Source organism: Borostomias antarcticus (assembly GCF_949987555.1).
Source record: "Borostomias antarcticus genome assembly, chromosome: 3".
NCBI classification, from domain to species: domain Eukaryota; kingdom Metazoa; phylum Chordata; class Actinopteri; order Stomiiformes; family Stomiidae; genus Borostomias; species Borostomias antarcticus.
Window position 1 is genome coordinate 13,443,700 of NC_140236.1, and position 12,651 is coordinate 13,456,350.

General features: G+C 43.4%; 2 protein-coding genes across 2 annotated transcripts; one reads left to right on the forward strand and one right to left on the reverse strand.

Moving 5' to 3' along the window:
* Positions 1–1,330: 1,330 nt before the first annotated feature.
* LOC311330124 (acidic mammalian chitinase-like) lies at positions 1,331–6,068 on the forward strand (the record flags this gene model as incomplete). Its single annotated transcript, XM_084462118.1, has 11 exons — positions 1,331–1,355; positions 1,525–1,554; positions 1,819–2,020; positions 2,166–2,222; positions 3,075–3,240; positions 3,360–3,484; positions 3,772–3,895; positions 4,689–4,874; positions 5,109–5,228; positions 5,453–5,591; positions 5,755–6,068. The coding sequence occupies 11 exons, from the start codon at positions 1,331–1,333 to the stop codon at positions 6,066–6,068; spliced, it is 1,488 nt and encodes a 495-aa protein (XP_084318244.1).
* A 694-nt stretch (positions 6,069–6,762) lies between these two features.
* On the reverse strand, positions 6,763–11,772 carry mfsd4ab (major facilitator superfamily domain containing 4Ab; the record flags this gene model as incomplete). Its single annotated transcript, XM_084436033.1, has 10 exons — positions 6,763–6,872; positions 7,004–7,124; positions 7,453–7,523; positions 7,646–7,793; positions 8,285–8,458; positions 9,877–9,992; positions 10,155–10,311; positions 10,634–10,885; positions 11,100–11,298; positions 11,543–11,772. The coding sequence occupies 10 exons, from the start codon at positions 11,770–11,772 to the stop codon at positions 6,763–6,765; spliced, it is 1,578 nt and encodes a 525-aa protein (XP_084292159.1).
* Between the last annotated feature and the right edge of the window lie 879 nt (positions 11,773–12,651).

Genomic DNA, 12,651 nt, shown 5'->3' on the forward strand with positions numbered 1-12,651 from the left:
TCCTGAAGAGAGAAGTACTGTCTAGTGCAGCACTGGACTTCTGCTAATTGCATAAGCCACGCACCAAACGAGACATGAGAAATAAGCAACACTTGCCAAGTGTAGAGATCATTTGCAGAGTTGCTAAACTAGCACATAAATGGACTCCTGCCAAATTTCTTGCATTGTAGATACAAGCATTTGGTTCTAGCCCCTGAGACTAATCTTTTTTATGGAAAGATAGAATAGAATTAGAATTTTGAAGCCTGTGTTTAGAGGTTTCAAAGTGATCCTTCAGCCAACGTTATGAAATGGTCATGATGCCACTACAATGATTGGTTTCCTATTCTGCATTTCGTGTCCAGCATTTCTAAAGCAACAGTGTTGCTATATACCTAACAGACAAATTATAATGTCCGTCAAAACTACTGTTTTTTGGACACAGGAACTTCTGAACTTCTGTTCACACCAGCATATTGTTGCATAATCTGATTCACTGAGCAACACTCAAATGAGGACACAGTGTTCGATAATTATTGACTTTACAGTATTTGATCTTCCGACTATTATAGTTAAAATCCCTACTGCATGTAAAATCTAATCTAATCTGATGTAAAATTATTTTATTTTATTATGAACATTCTTTCTATGCACATTTATATCAGCAGTCCAAGGTCATGTGTACAAGCCTTGTTAATATTAGCTGTGAGATAACACCAAAACAAACAATAGTGTTGTTGAACTATTCTGATTTTGGTGGGTGCAGGACACAGATAAAATATTTAAGCAAAATACCTTGAATAGATTTTATACATATCCCAATCAATATTCAACATATTCATCCTCTTGTCCTGTACTGTATGTCTAGAGGAAGGCAGCTAACGCACATAGGAAAGGGTATCTATTGTTTTACAGTACTGTACAGTATATTATTATGCTCACTTTATTGTCAAATAAACTAAACACCACAAGTTTCAGCTTTTACAGCTCAGCATTCCGTAATGACAACATTCAGGACTAGTACTACAGCATGCCATATTGTTTCCTCTGGTCTATACTCAACAAGATGTGGTGATCTGATCTGTATGAAAAATAGCACTTTGGTGACTCTGCCATCCAAGGTTTTTGTCCTTCCCACAAGGACAACGTGGACATTGTGCACCTGTGGAAAGTACATGCTACAGTAGAAAGCACGATAGGTAATCACCTCTCACATGCTTACGCCAGCCAATCTTTTGTTATGGAACAATCTTTAACAAAGAAACCATTTTTGAGCAAAGATACTGCACTGTACCAAGTCAATATGGTTTGAGTGTATAAAGGTGGTAACTACAGACTCACTCACACAATCATGGGGAAAGCACTGTTTGTGACGGGTAAGAGGCTATGATAAAATTATTCCATGTACAGTGTATACTAAATGTTCTCAGCTGTACTTTCTTAGAGCAGGTTAAAGCTTATACGTACCTATAGGTGCATTCGATCAACACATACAGTAGAATGATGTTGCTCTGTAGGCTACTCTGATCTGCCTTGTCTCCGTAGTGCTGGTTCTGCTGCTGCATGCACAGCTTGGTAAGTCTGTCTGATTAAATACATACACAACATGAAGAGGCTTTGGTGGTTGAGTTTCAAAGTCTATTTGAGGAAGAAGTGTACTGTACACCACACATGTACACCACTTCCACAAGTCAAAACACCAACATCCGTTCCCCATAGACAACATACTATCTCACAGGACAATGAGAGCGACGGAAAGATGATTTTGAGTTGCCACGTTTTCTAATATCTAATATGTTTGCATTGTTGTGTCCTGTTTGCTACTGTTTCTTTGTCCAGGGTCCTCCTACATCTTGTCATGCTACTTCACAAACTGGGCACAGTACAGGCCTTCCCCCACCATCTACATGCCCAATGACATCGACCCGTGCCTGTGTACCCACCTCCTCTATGCCTTCGCCACCATTAAGAACGGAAAGCTGGCCACATATGAGTGGAATGACGTGGAGCTCTACAGCCAGTTCAACGCTCTGAAGAATAAGTGAGTCACTCATATAAACAAAGTAAACAAATATTATGTACTGTAGGCTATGTATGTCTTGATAGATACAGTAGGTGTTCCATCACTACCTCAGTAATTTATCCTCTACAGTATGTGTAAGGATGGGCTCATTGTGTTTTGACAGGAATGGCAACCTGAAGACTCTGCTGTCTGTCGGCGGGTGGAACTTCGGCTCCGCAGGGTACGGTCAGATTGTCTGTGGGCTGTGGGAGCCTTAAAGGAGTAGTAAAGGAAAAATGCATGTTCAGCCCTGTTTTAAGGTTACTTATGATCATATACAATGGTTCAGATCAAAACGTTGACAAAACTAGCACTTTTGAGAAAGTCTGATAATTGCTCTATCACCGTTTAGATCATATAATGGATGTGGGTGGGCACCTTGAAAAATAATTCAAAAACATGTTAAACTCTCGATTTCAAAGACAAGAAGCTCACCGAGGGTGTAATTGGTGTCCGTTGGTGTTCTGACATCAAATTCGCCGCAAAGTATGAATCCTGTAGGGTTTTATTGATAATTTTATGAAATCCATTGACTTGTATTGAAGCGACCTTTGTAGATGTGTAGATCAATCCGCAGAGGGGATTCAGGAAGCGGAACTACTTCAAGGCATTGTGCGCGATCGGAATCAGTTCAAGCGGAATTTTACACATGTATGTGCTGCGACTAAATAGTTCTATGCTAAATATTTTAAAAAGCCTTTCCAGATTAACTAGAATCTTACTTTATGGCGAATTATATGTCAGAACGCCTACTAACACCTCGGTGCATTTCTTGTCTTTGAAATTGAGAGTTTAACATGTTTTTTGAATGATTTTTCACGGTGCCCACCCACATCCAAACGGTGGTAGAGCAATTATCACAAAAGTACTAGTTTTGTAAACGTTTTGATCTGAACCATTGTATATGATCATAAGTACCCTTAAAACAGGACTAAACATGCATTTTCCCTTTACTACTCCTTTAAAGTTGTAAGTTGCTCTTCCTGACAAGAGTCGATAGTGTTCACGCCTTCTGTCTCTGTTCCCCTATCAGATTCCACACCATGGTTTCCAGCCCCACCAACCGTCAGATCTTCATTAACTCTGTCATTGAGTTCCTGAGGATGTATGAGTTTGATGGGCTGGACATTGACTGGGAGTATCCAGCCAACAGGGGGAGCCCTCCCGAGGACCAGCAGAACTACTCTGTTTTTCTCATGGCAAGTTAGCTTTACTTGTCTCCTATTTGGTTAGCAGGCTAAAGATTGGATGACCTGATCTGACCAGGAAAACACTGGATGCGTTGTAGTGATGTAAACCAATTGTTTCTGTCAATTAGGAACTGAGAGCTGCATTTGAGAAAGAGGCCCAGCAGACCAAGAGAGCTCGGCTCCTGATGTCCGCTGCTGTCGCTGCTGGGAAGGGCAACATTGACTCAGCTTACCAGATCCCCCAGCTTGCAGAGTTAGTAGCCTCCCTGCTGCCACACACAGGAACTGCATTATGTTTTCTTCTGAGAAAATGTCTATAATCGCACACAGTCTGAATGATCTTCCTTCTTCACATTGTTCACAGTGAAAGTATATGAAAGTATATGAAAATATATGAAAGTATATGCGATTTGGAGATGCTGTCGTCTGGCGCCCTCTTTACTCCAACATTATGAAGTGTTGTAGCAGGCAGATTCATCAGATGTTCAGGCTGCGGCGTGTTGTGAGTAACAGTTTTCCACCTGTGTGCTCTCATCCCAGGGCCCTGGACATGATCAACGTCATGACCTATGACTTCCACGGCTCCTGGGACCCCTTCACCGGAGAGGTCAGCCCCCTGTTCAGAGGCCCTGCTGACAACGGAGGCTACATCTACTTCAATGTGGTGTGTAGGACAAAGACGGGTAGTGGCGATGTTATATTCCGCATTTTGGGGTGTACTGTACATGGTGGGCATGGTCCACCCCCAAAAGTGCTAATGCCCCCCCACCTGGCACCCATAGTTTGAAAATGTATACATTTTTGTAGGCCTATTAATTATAAATTTGTTTTCTGTTGGTGTGTTTTTGTTTGAACTGGGTTCTCTTATGTGACTTACTTGCTTACTCCTCTTCATACCCTCTGGGACATACAGTAAGGCTGCAATGAGCTCTCTCCAATGCATTCTGTTACGTGATTACCGGCTTGTCTCTGGCCGGAGGCGGCCGTCGTTCTGAAAAGGGAAATTACGCCAATGTAGTGGTTACACACACTGTGATTTCATTTGAGAGTCGCAACGTGTGAAAACCCCTTTTCTACCGCAACATACTTATAAACGTTTTCTCTGAACATCAGCATATTATGTTGCCTAAGCACAAGGCTCAGCTTATTTAGCTTGCCCTTGAAAAGGATCTTACACGTTCAATGATGAATGGAACACGCCTTCAACTTTACAGAATCAGAGGAAGAACGAGAGTGCTTAGTATAGGCTAATTAGTATGCATCAGTGCTGCACAAATACAACCGCATATCGTATTATCAAAAATATCTAATAATAATTGTGCCCCCTCACGCAGTTCATATACCCCCCCCCCGCCCCCCCCCCCCCCCACCCCTCCCCTCCCTTAAGACTGAGCCTTAGCGACGGGTCTGGGTATAGATCCAGCGAGATGGAAGCATGACAACATCTGTGTGTTCAGGACTACGCCATGAACTACTGGAAGAGCCAGGGCGCACCGGCGGAGAAGCTGATAGTTGGTTTCCCCACCTACGGCAACACCTTCAGGCTGACGAGCCCTGCCAGCCACGGGGTTGGATCTGCCACCTCTGGGCCAGGAAGTGCAGGGCCGTACACGCAGGAGGCCGGAGAGCTGGCTTACTTTGAGGTAGGCCTACTATACCGCGGATAACTATACCTACTATACCACTTGCTTCACATTATAGGCAGGTCACTTGAGTTTTTGAGGGGCTTCAGTATTGGTAGGTTTCCACTGTGTCTCAAAAGTGGACTGCAGTCATTGATTCACAGCTCGTCGTTTTACTTGTCAATGCTTGATGCAGAGGACCCTGGCAGTGTTGGCTCAGCTGTTGTTAATCAAGTTTTTTCACGTGTGCCACAGATCTGTGGATTTTTGAAAGACGGAGCCGTCGAGGTTTGGAATACGCCACAGGATGTGCCATACGCATACAAAGGAAACCAGTGGGTGGGCTATGATAATGTCAAGAGCTTTGAGATCAAGGTAAGGTGATACACAGTCGAAATTGAATTGACCCGGCAATGGCATTTTATGTCTTTGATTTACAACTCGGTATCTATGGTTTACACTCAAAGCAGAAAGCACATACGTTTACACTAAATAGCTGAAATAGTTTTAGTAACTATTGTGCTTGTACCACTGAACATCATGGTCTCTCCTGCAAAGTTTTTTTTGACAGCTGACTCACAGTGTGTCCCTGTCTGTAGGCTGAGTGGGTGAAGAACAACAACTTTGGCGGTGCTATGGTGTGGACTATCGACATGGACGACTACATGGGCACCTTCTGCAACCAGGGCAAATATCCCCTCATCAACGTCCTCCACAAAGCCTTGGTGGACCAAGCGAGTAAGGGGCTCCCAGCTGAACTGAACTGAACTCTCTCAGTCGCCAATTCACTGTGGATGTGCATGGCGCAGCAAAGACTGGTTCACAGGGTTATGTTTTCACAGTACATAAACTGCTGTCCATCAAATGCAATATTGATTTGTTGCGCTTGCATGTATTGCAGCTTGCGCTCCTCCCGCTACCCCCTTGCCCCCTATCGAGGGAATGACCACTACTGGTGGAGGAAGCTCTGGTGGCGGCTCCGGTGGCGGCGGATCTGGTGGAGGAAGTTCGGGTGGCGGCGGATCCTCCGGTGGTGGTGGCAGTGGCACGAGTGGCATGGATGGCGCGTTCTGCTCTGACAAGGCTAACGGAATGTACGCCGACCCCAAGAACAAGAACCAGTTCTATCAGTGCAGCCAAGGCAATACCTACTTCCAGCACTGCGCTGCCGGGCTGGTCTTCGACACTGGCTGCTCCTGCTGCAACTGGAGCTAAAGGCAGCCTTCCACAATGAAAAGGGACATATTCAAGTTCTGAATTGTTACAGAACTTGTAGTTGAGAGCTACTCTTTATAAGGTAGTCGACTCCACAGTCTGAAACAACCAAAAAATACATTGTTTCCATAAATTGTTCAACATCCTTCTCCAAATCAAACTGTCATTGACAATAAAAAAAGAAAAGTTCACCATCTTCGCAAAGTTCACTTTTTGTTGCTTTGTGAGCAGCCAATCAGATTCTCCCTACATACGTAACACACTGTATGGAATCAAAGTGATGACTCATCAGTTCTCTTAGAAGCATACATGCCTCTCTTTTATTCAAACAGGCAGACAGTCCAAACCACTTTATTTCATACTTTCTTATTTATCTAGAACATACATACATACAAAAACAACAATCCATAAACATCTTCCTTGATTTATAGAGATGTGGTAAAATCTGAATGTTTCTAAATCATTCCATCTAATAAAACGAGTCAAATATTAATGACAGAAATACAAGGCAGTATGGTATTTTCAGGAAAACGAAGAAACTACTTGAGAGCTAATCTGAATAACATTTTTGAGTTCAACATTATCTACATTTGACCCTTTTGTTCTTGGTGTCTTGAGGACGGCTAATACACTATACAGTAGGTCCTCCTGGTACATCTCTGAGGTACATTTCTCAACATGCGCTCTGTTCTCTTCACTGATTGGTGGATGAGGGTTCCAGGCTGCTGCCGGTCCTCTCCTTGGTCTGTTCTGGTTTAACCTCTGTGGCCGGTTCCTCCACCATGGCCGACTTTTTAGAAGTCCCTGGCGGTTGGAAAATGTGAACACATGAAGGAGAATGACTACCGCAAAATGACCGTACCCCAGATGTTGCACTTTCCGGCACATTCAGTTAATGGCCCATATTTGGCCCAGATCGGCTAATATCAACGTACCAGTAAGGTAGTTCCTGTGCATGCGTTGGAAGAACAGCAGCCCGAAGAAGAGGATGAAGCCCAAACAGCCGATGATCATACCACAGAGCAGGAAGCTGTAGCTGCCTTCACTCTGGATAATCTGGTGATCATCACACAATTAGACAATAATATTATAACAATATTATCTATTAATCACCAATAATATTGTCTAATAAGCATGATCTGTATACATTATCTATGTTTTATGTTAGAAATAGATGCTCTATTAGATAATTGAAAGTCTCTTGTACACCTGAATCAAATCTCTAGAAGGTCATGTACAGAAATGTTTGCTATCATTAAAATTGGATTTTGTTGAGCAGGAGAAGACAGTGTGCAGGTTTCCTGTTCCCTCATATGCTTTATTAGATGGCAGAACGTCTCTCCCAAGCATAACAATGTCATGTAGAGATAATGTATCATCTTACCGATCCAACCAGGACCTGCATCACCATCTCGCCCATTCCCGCACTTGTCACTAGCACTGAGGTTGCACATCCTAGCCAAGAAAAACCCAGGAATGAGGAGATGAAGTATGCACAGAAAATGTCCAGGGAATAGTGTACAACGGTGGCATAATATAATCCTCTCAACCACGGTATCTTATCGGTGTCGCGCTACCTTGATAGTCCAGGATGTCCTCGGTGTAGGCCAGCATGCAGGGGAAGACGCTGCTGAGGAACAGTCCACAGAGACACGTCCCCGCGAAGAGGAACACACTGCTAGTGTAGAAAATGAGCAGCAGCAGCACTGTGACGATGACTCCAGCCTGGGAGAGCAAGGCAGAGAGGAAGCACATGTACAGCTTACAATACCGATATGACCATGCACATGCATGCAGTACAGAATATACATGTGTAATGATTTGACAAGACCACAGAGGATAATGGATGTAGTTGTCAATTGAAGTTTCATATCTGTAGTTTTAATATTTTCAGTAGGTTTTGTTGCTTATTGTTTTGGGGGGATTTACTGTATGGATGTTACTGTATGTGTTACTATCTGTCCTGTTTTAAGACATCAGGGACCATGTTGGAAATAACAGTTTCACTTTAGCATGTTATCCCTTGGATTTTATTGTCTGCTATATCCATAAAGTCAAATCAATCAATCAATCAATCAATCAATCAATCAATCAATCAATCAATCAATCAATCAATCAATCAATCAATCAATCAACCTGTCAATTAATCAATCAATCCATCCATCCATCAATCAATCAATCAAAGCTCTCGTGTCCTCCCACGTTGGGGGCATTACCAGGTTGACCATGAGTAGTCGGACGGGTTTGAAGCGGTAGGACAGGGGGATGGACAACAGACGGCCAGCGGTGATGGCGGCCCAGAATATACTGGCCAGGTAACCAGCCGTCTTATGGGGTAGCAACATGGGTGGAGCCACGGCGTAAGTGTACACGAAGCCAGCGTAGGCACCCTGGGAACGAAGAAGAAAAAACACAGATCTTAAGATATCTTTCACTATCTATCTATCTATTGTTACCTCTGCCCCAGCAGCAGCGCAGGGTGTGAGGTAACGTTTTCGGTGGCGTGTGTCTGTGTGGATGTCATACATCCATAAGACTGTTAGCAGGATTACGCAGAAACTACAGCACCGATTTTCATGAAACTTGGTGGAAGGGTGTAGCATAGGCCAACCTAGAAATCATGACATTTTGGAGCAGATCCAAATCACGAGGCAGGTCCACGAGCCGCCCAAACATGGCTGGCCATTCACCGCCATTCATTTTTTTGAATTATTAGGATTATGCAAACACTACCAAGCCCATTTTCATGAAACTCAGAGGAGGGTTGTAGCATGGGCCAACTTAGAGCTCATTAAATTTTGGAGTGGATCCAAATCACGGGACAGGTCCATGAGCCACCCAAACACGACCGGCCATTTACCTCGATTCATTTTTTAGCCCAGGTTTACACTAAAACTTCTAGAGTGATTTTCATGAAACTCGGTGGAAGGGTGCAGCATGGGCCAATTTAGAACCCATTCAATTTTGGCATGCACAGAGCCATGAAATGCATTCAGGGGCAGAGGTCTGTGCTCTCTGAGCACCATTTCTAGTATTTATATTTTACTATTCTTGCACTTTGACGTTAGCACTAGATTATGCTCTAAGTCACTTGTTTAGAAAGCACTTGTTGAGTTCTGTTGAGTAGTAGTACACTGACTTCCTACTTTAAATGCAATTATTATTATCACTTTGGATAAAAGCATCTGCTAAATGACTGTAATGTAATGTACAGTACTATGCAAAAGTCTGCCACTTTTTATGTTTAACGCTATATATCTGGCCAGTAAGTGTTTATTTGCTTGTAAAAACACTATATAAAACATACGTAATAAACACAAATAAACATTAATACAAAAAAAGTAATTCAAATATCTTAAGATTAAAAAAAGAACAGTAACTGTGAGGGTTGGCAGTTTGAAGACAATCTGAGGCCCTCTGTGAATTAAAAAATGACCTTTATTGAATCATGGTTTTTAAAAGAGTTAGTGTTTTGTGTGGCCTCCCTTAGAACCCCAAATTCACTTTGGTACACTGGATTACAGATGATGATGATGATGATGATGATGATGATGATGATTATTATTATTATTATTATTATTAATGATAATAATAATAATAATAATAATGTTTATTTGTATTGACCGTAGCTTATATAGTGTTTTATGAGCAAATAAAAGTAAGTGTTTATTTGCTCGTAAATAATACCTTAACAATAATAACTTTAATAGTTTTAAACAATTTTCTTAGGGGGCCTAAGACTTTTGCACAGTACTGTATAAGTTGAAGTAAATCTGTTGAGCATACAGGCTCAGCACCTCTTACTCACCACAATACCATCGGTCATGAAGAGGACCATTCCACCCAAGATGTGAATCATGAAGAACGACACAGGCAAGCCACGCAGGTTATCATTCTGACAGCAGCTGAAAATATCTCCGTGACCTGTACGACCCCAACAGACACATTACAAAACATCCAAATCTCTCACTGTCGATCTCCAGGTCCCTGGCGCGTGACTACCATCATCACCCCCGCCCCCCCCCCTCCTCCCCTGAGCTTGCTCTGGCCTGAGAGCGAACACGTCAACTAGCGCTGGCTCCTCACCTCCGGCCCCTTGGTCCGCAGGCTCAGCCTCCGTCCCCTCGGCCCCCTGGCTTTCCATGGCCAGCTCGTCTTTGTCCAGGAGGCCAGGATCACCGGGACAGCAGGGGACCAGCTTCTCTCGGTACATCAGGAACAGGACTGCCATAGGTACGGGGAGCTTGGTGGGACAAAACAGAATGGGACGCACATGATGATGTTCAATTGTTTTTACCATGCAAGTATCTGTATGTTTATATACAATTTCAAGTAAAACCATCTGATATTCATGATGAAACAATCAACAAACAACCCTAGAGACAATCAAATGACCAGAAGCATAATCAAACTTACTTATGACCCAGTTTGAATTTATAAAAGGAATCTAATCCTAAGAGGTCACGAAATAAAGAGGGCAATACCCCTCTCCTCTCTTCAATCAGCTCTACACAAGAATAATTCTTTATTGTATAACCATGACTTGATCATCTGTATTGTCTTACATTGATGAGAGCCATGATCCAGAAGGCGTAGGACACGCTGGACTCCTCCTCCTCGCCTCCATGGGACGGATGGTCCCCGCCGGTCACGTTGTGCACGTTAACGGGCATGTTCCTCAGTGAGTACCGCAGGTGGTGCATGATCTGCGTCACGTTCTCAGTCACGTTCCCCACGGCGCAGCCCGTCTCTGACAGGAAGGGGTCCGCTATCAGCGGGCTCACCAGGGCTCCGAAGCCAATGAAGAAATGCAGAGCCTGAAAACGGATCAAGAGAAAAGGTCAATATTTATCACCTCCATCCCAGTGTCAGCTGCCGCTGCTCAGCCGTTTCTCTGGACCTGTTTGGTCACAAGAGTTTATATTCACAATTCTTTATTCACGGTACATTTCGGATGACGGGATTCACACTGAGTTCTGTGCACGCCTGCTTGGTTCACATAAACACTTCCGAGGTTCCCAGCTGTCTCACCTGCAGGAACACAGCAGAGTCCTTCTGGTAGATGGTGACCAGCTGGATGTTGGCGATGGTGTCGATGATGCCCATGGCCAGACCTGACACTGCCATGGCAATGGCCAGCAGGAGCACATTATGGCAGAGGGGGATGATGGCAAATATCACAGAGATGACGAGTGCAGAGACGAACAGGGCAGACAGAGCACTGAACAACCTTTGGGGGGAGGAAGAGAGGGAGATTGACCAAGAAAGAGCGAGAAAGACAATTACCTCACAGGCATATGTAGTTAAATTACACAGGTCTATTTAACTACAGGTACTCAGGCAGAACCGCCTGGACTCAAGCTCCCTCTATAATTTGGACTAGTAACAGTGACATTGACCGTGAACATGACATTGTCCTTAGTCCTCTGTGGAAAAACACTGCAAAAACTCGGGCAACTGTACAAACTGCTTACGTTTTCTTGAAAATACCAGCAATGGAACTGCCAATAAGCAAGCAGAACTGCTGGGAAAAGAACACCCAAGTGATCTGACTGAGAGTCGACTGCGTTTGACATTGCAGGTCCAATATCGTGGGTCCAAGAAAAGCAATGCAGAGTCCAAAGCTGAAGAAGACACTCCAGTAAGTCAAAGTCTGTAGGAAGTTCTGTTTGAATAGTGTCCGAATCCGCTCCTCCACAAACATCCTGGCCAAAGTTTCAGAAAGCCAGTGAAATTATGTGCAAAGGTAGGTCCAAATGTTAGATGGGCAGTAGATCAAGTGAGAAGTGATGGGCAGTAGATCAAGATAGATAGGACAACAGGCAGGCCAAAACTGTGGAAAAAAACGCCTGGGAATAAGACTAGACTGAGGTTACACTGCTACTTGATGCTCTATTTTCCTGCAACTTCCTAGAAAGGTAGCAGAGTGCGCTATTTGCCATCATATTTTTTTCAAATTGTCTTTTAAATCTCTTCCAGCCAAGAGGGCCCTCCTCTTTGAATTGCTTAACTGACAAGGATGTCCTCTGTAGTTAATGGATAAAGTTCAGGTTCTTTCATTTCAAGTGTGTCAATTATTTGCTATGAAAAAAAACTGTGTTGAGGTGCAATTTAGAAAGCAACATTTCTGTATGTGTCATAGCATTTCAGGCACCTTTAAAATTATTTTAATTAAGTTATGACACAGGATGACAGGATGTTTCCCTTGGTGCCACACGAGAATTACGCCACAAACAGTTGTCATTGGATCTCACATGTACTGTACAAACCTAGTGAACCATCTCTGCCTAGGGACACCATTTAGCTACAAATGTGATGGGTTTACAGTAATGCTCTGGCTTTACTGAATCGGGGGTATCCAGTGAATTAATACAAAACCCACAGAACATAATTTGGTCTAATTTCATTGCATTATCTGATCTTCTGTCTGAAACTGTCTAAGATTGGTTGTGACTGACCAAAGACCTGGACAAAGTTTCCTCTGTGTGGGCGGCCAGGGAAAAGTACAGTACTCCGAGAACTAAGCCAGTAATGATCCTGAATGGTTACCTGACTGAGTGTCAAAGTGTAATTTATACCCATC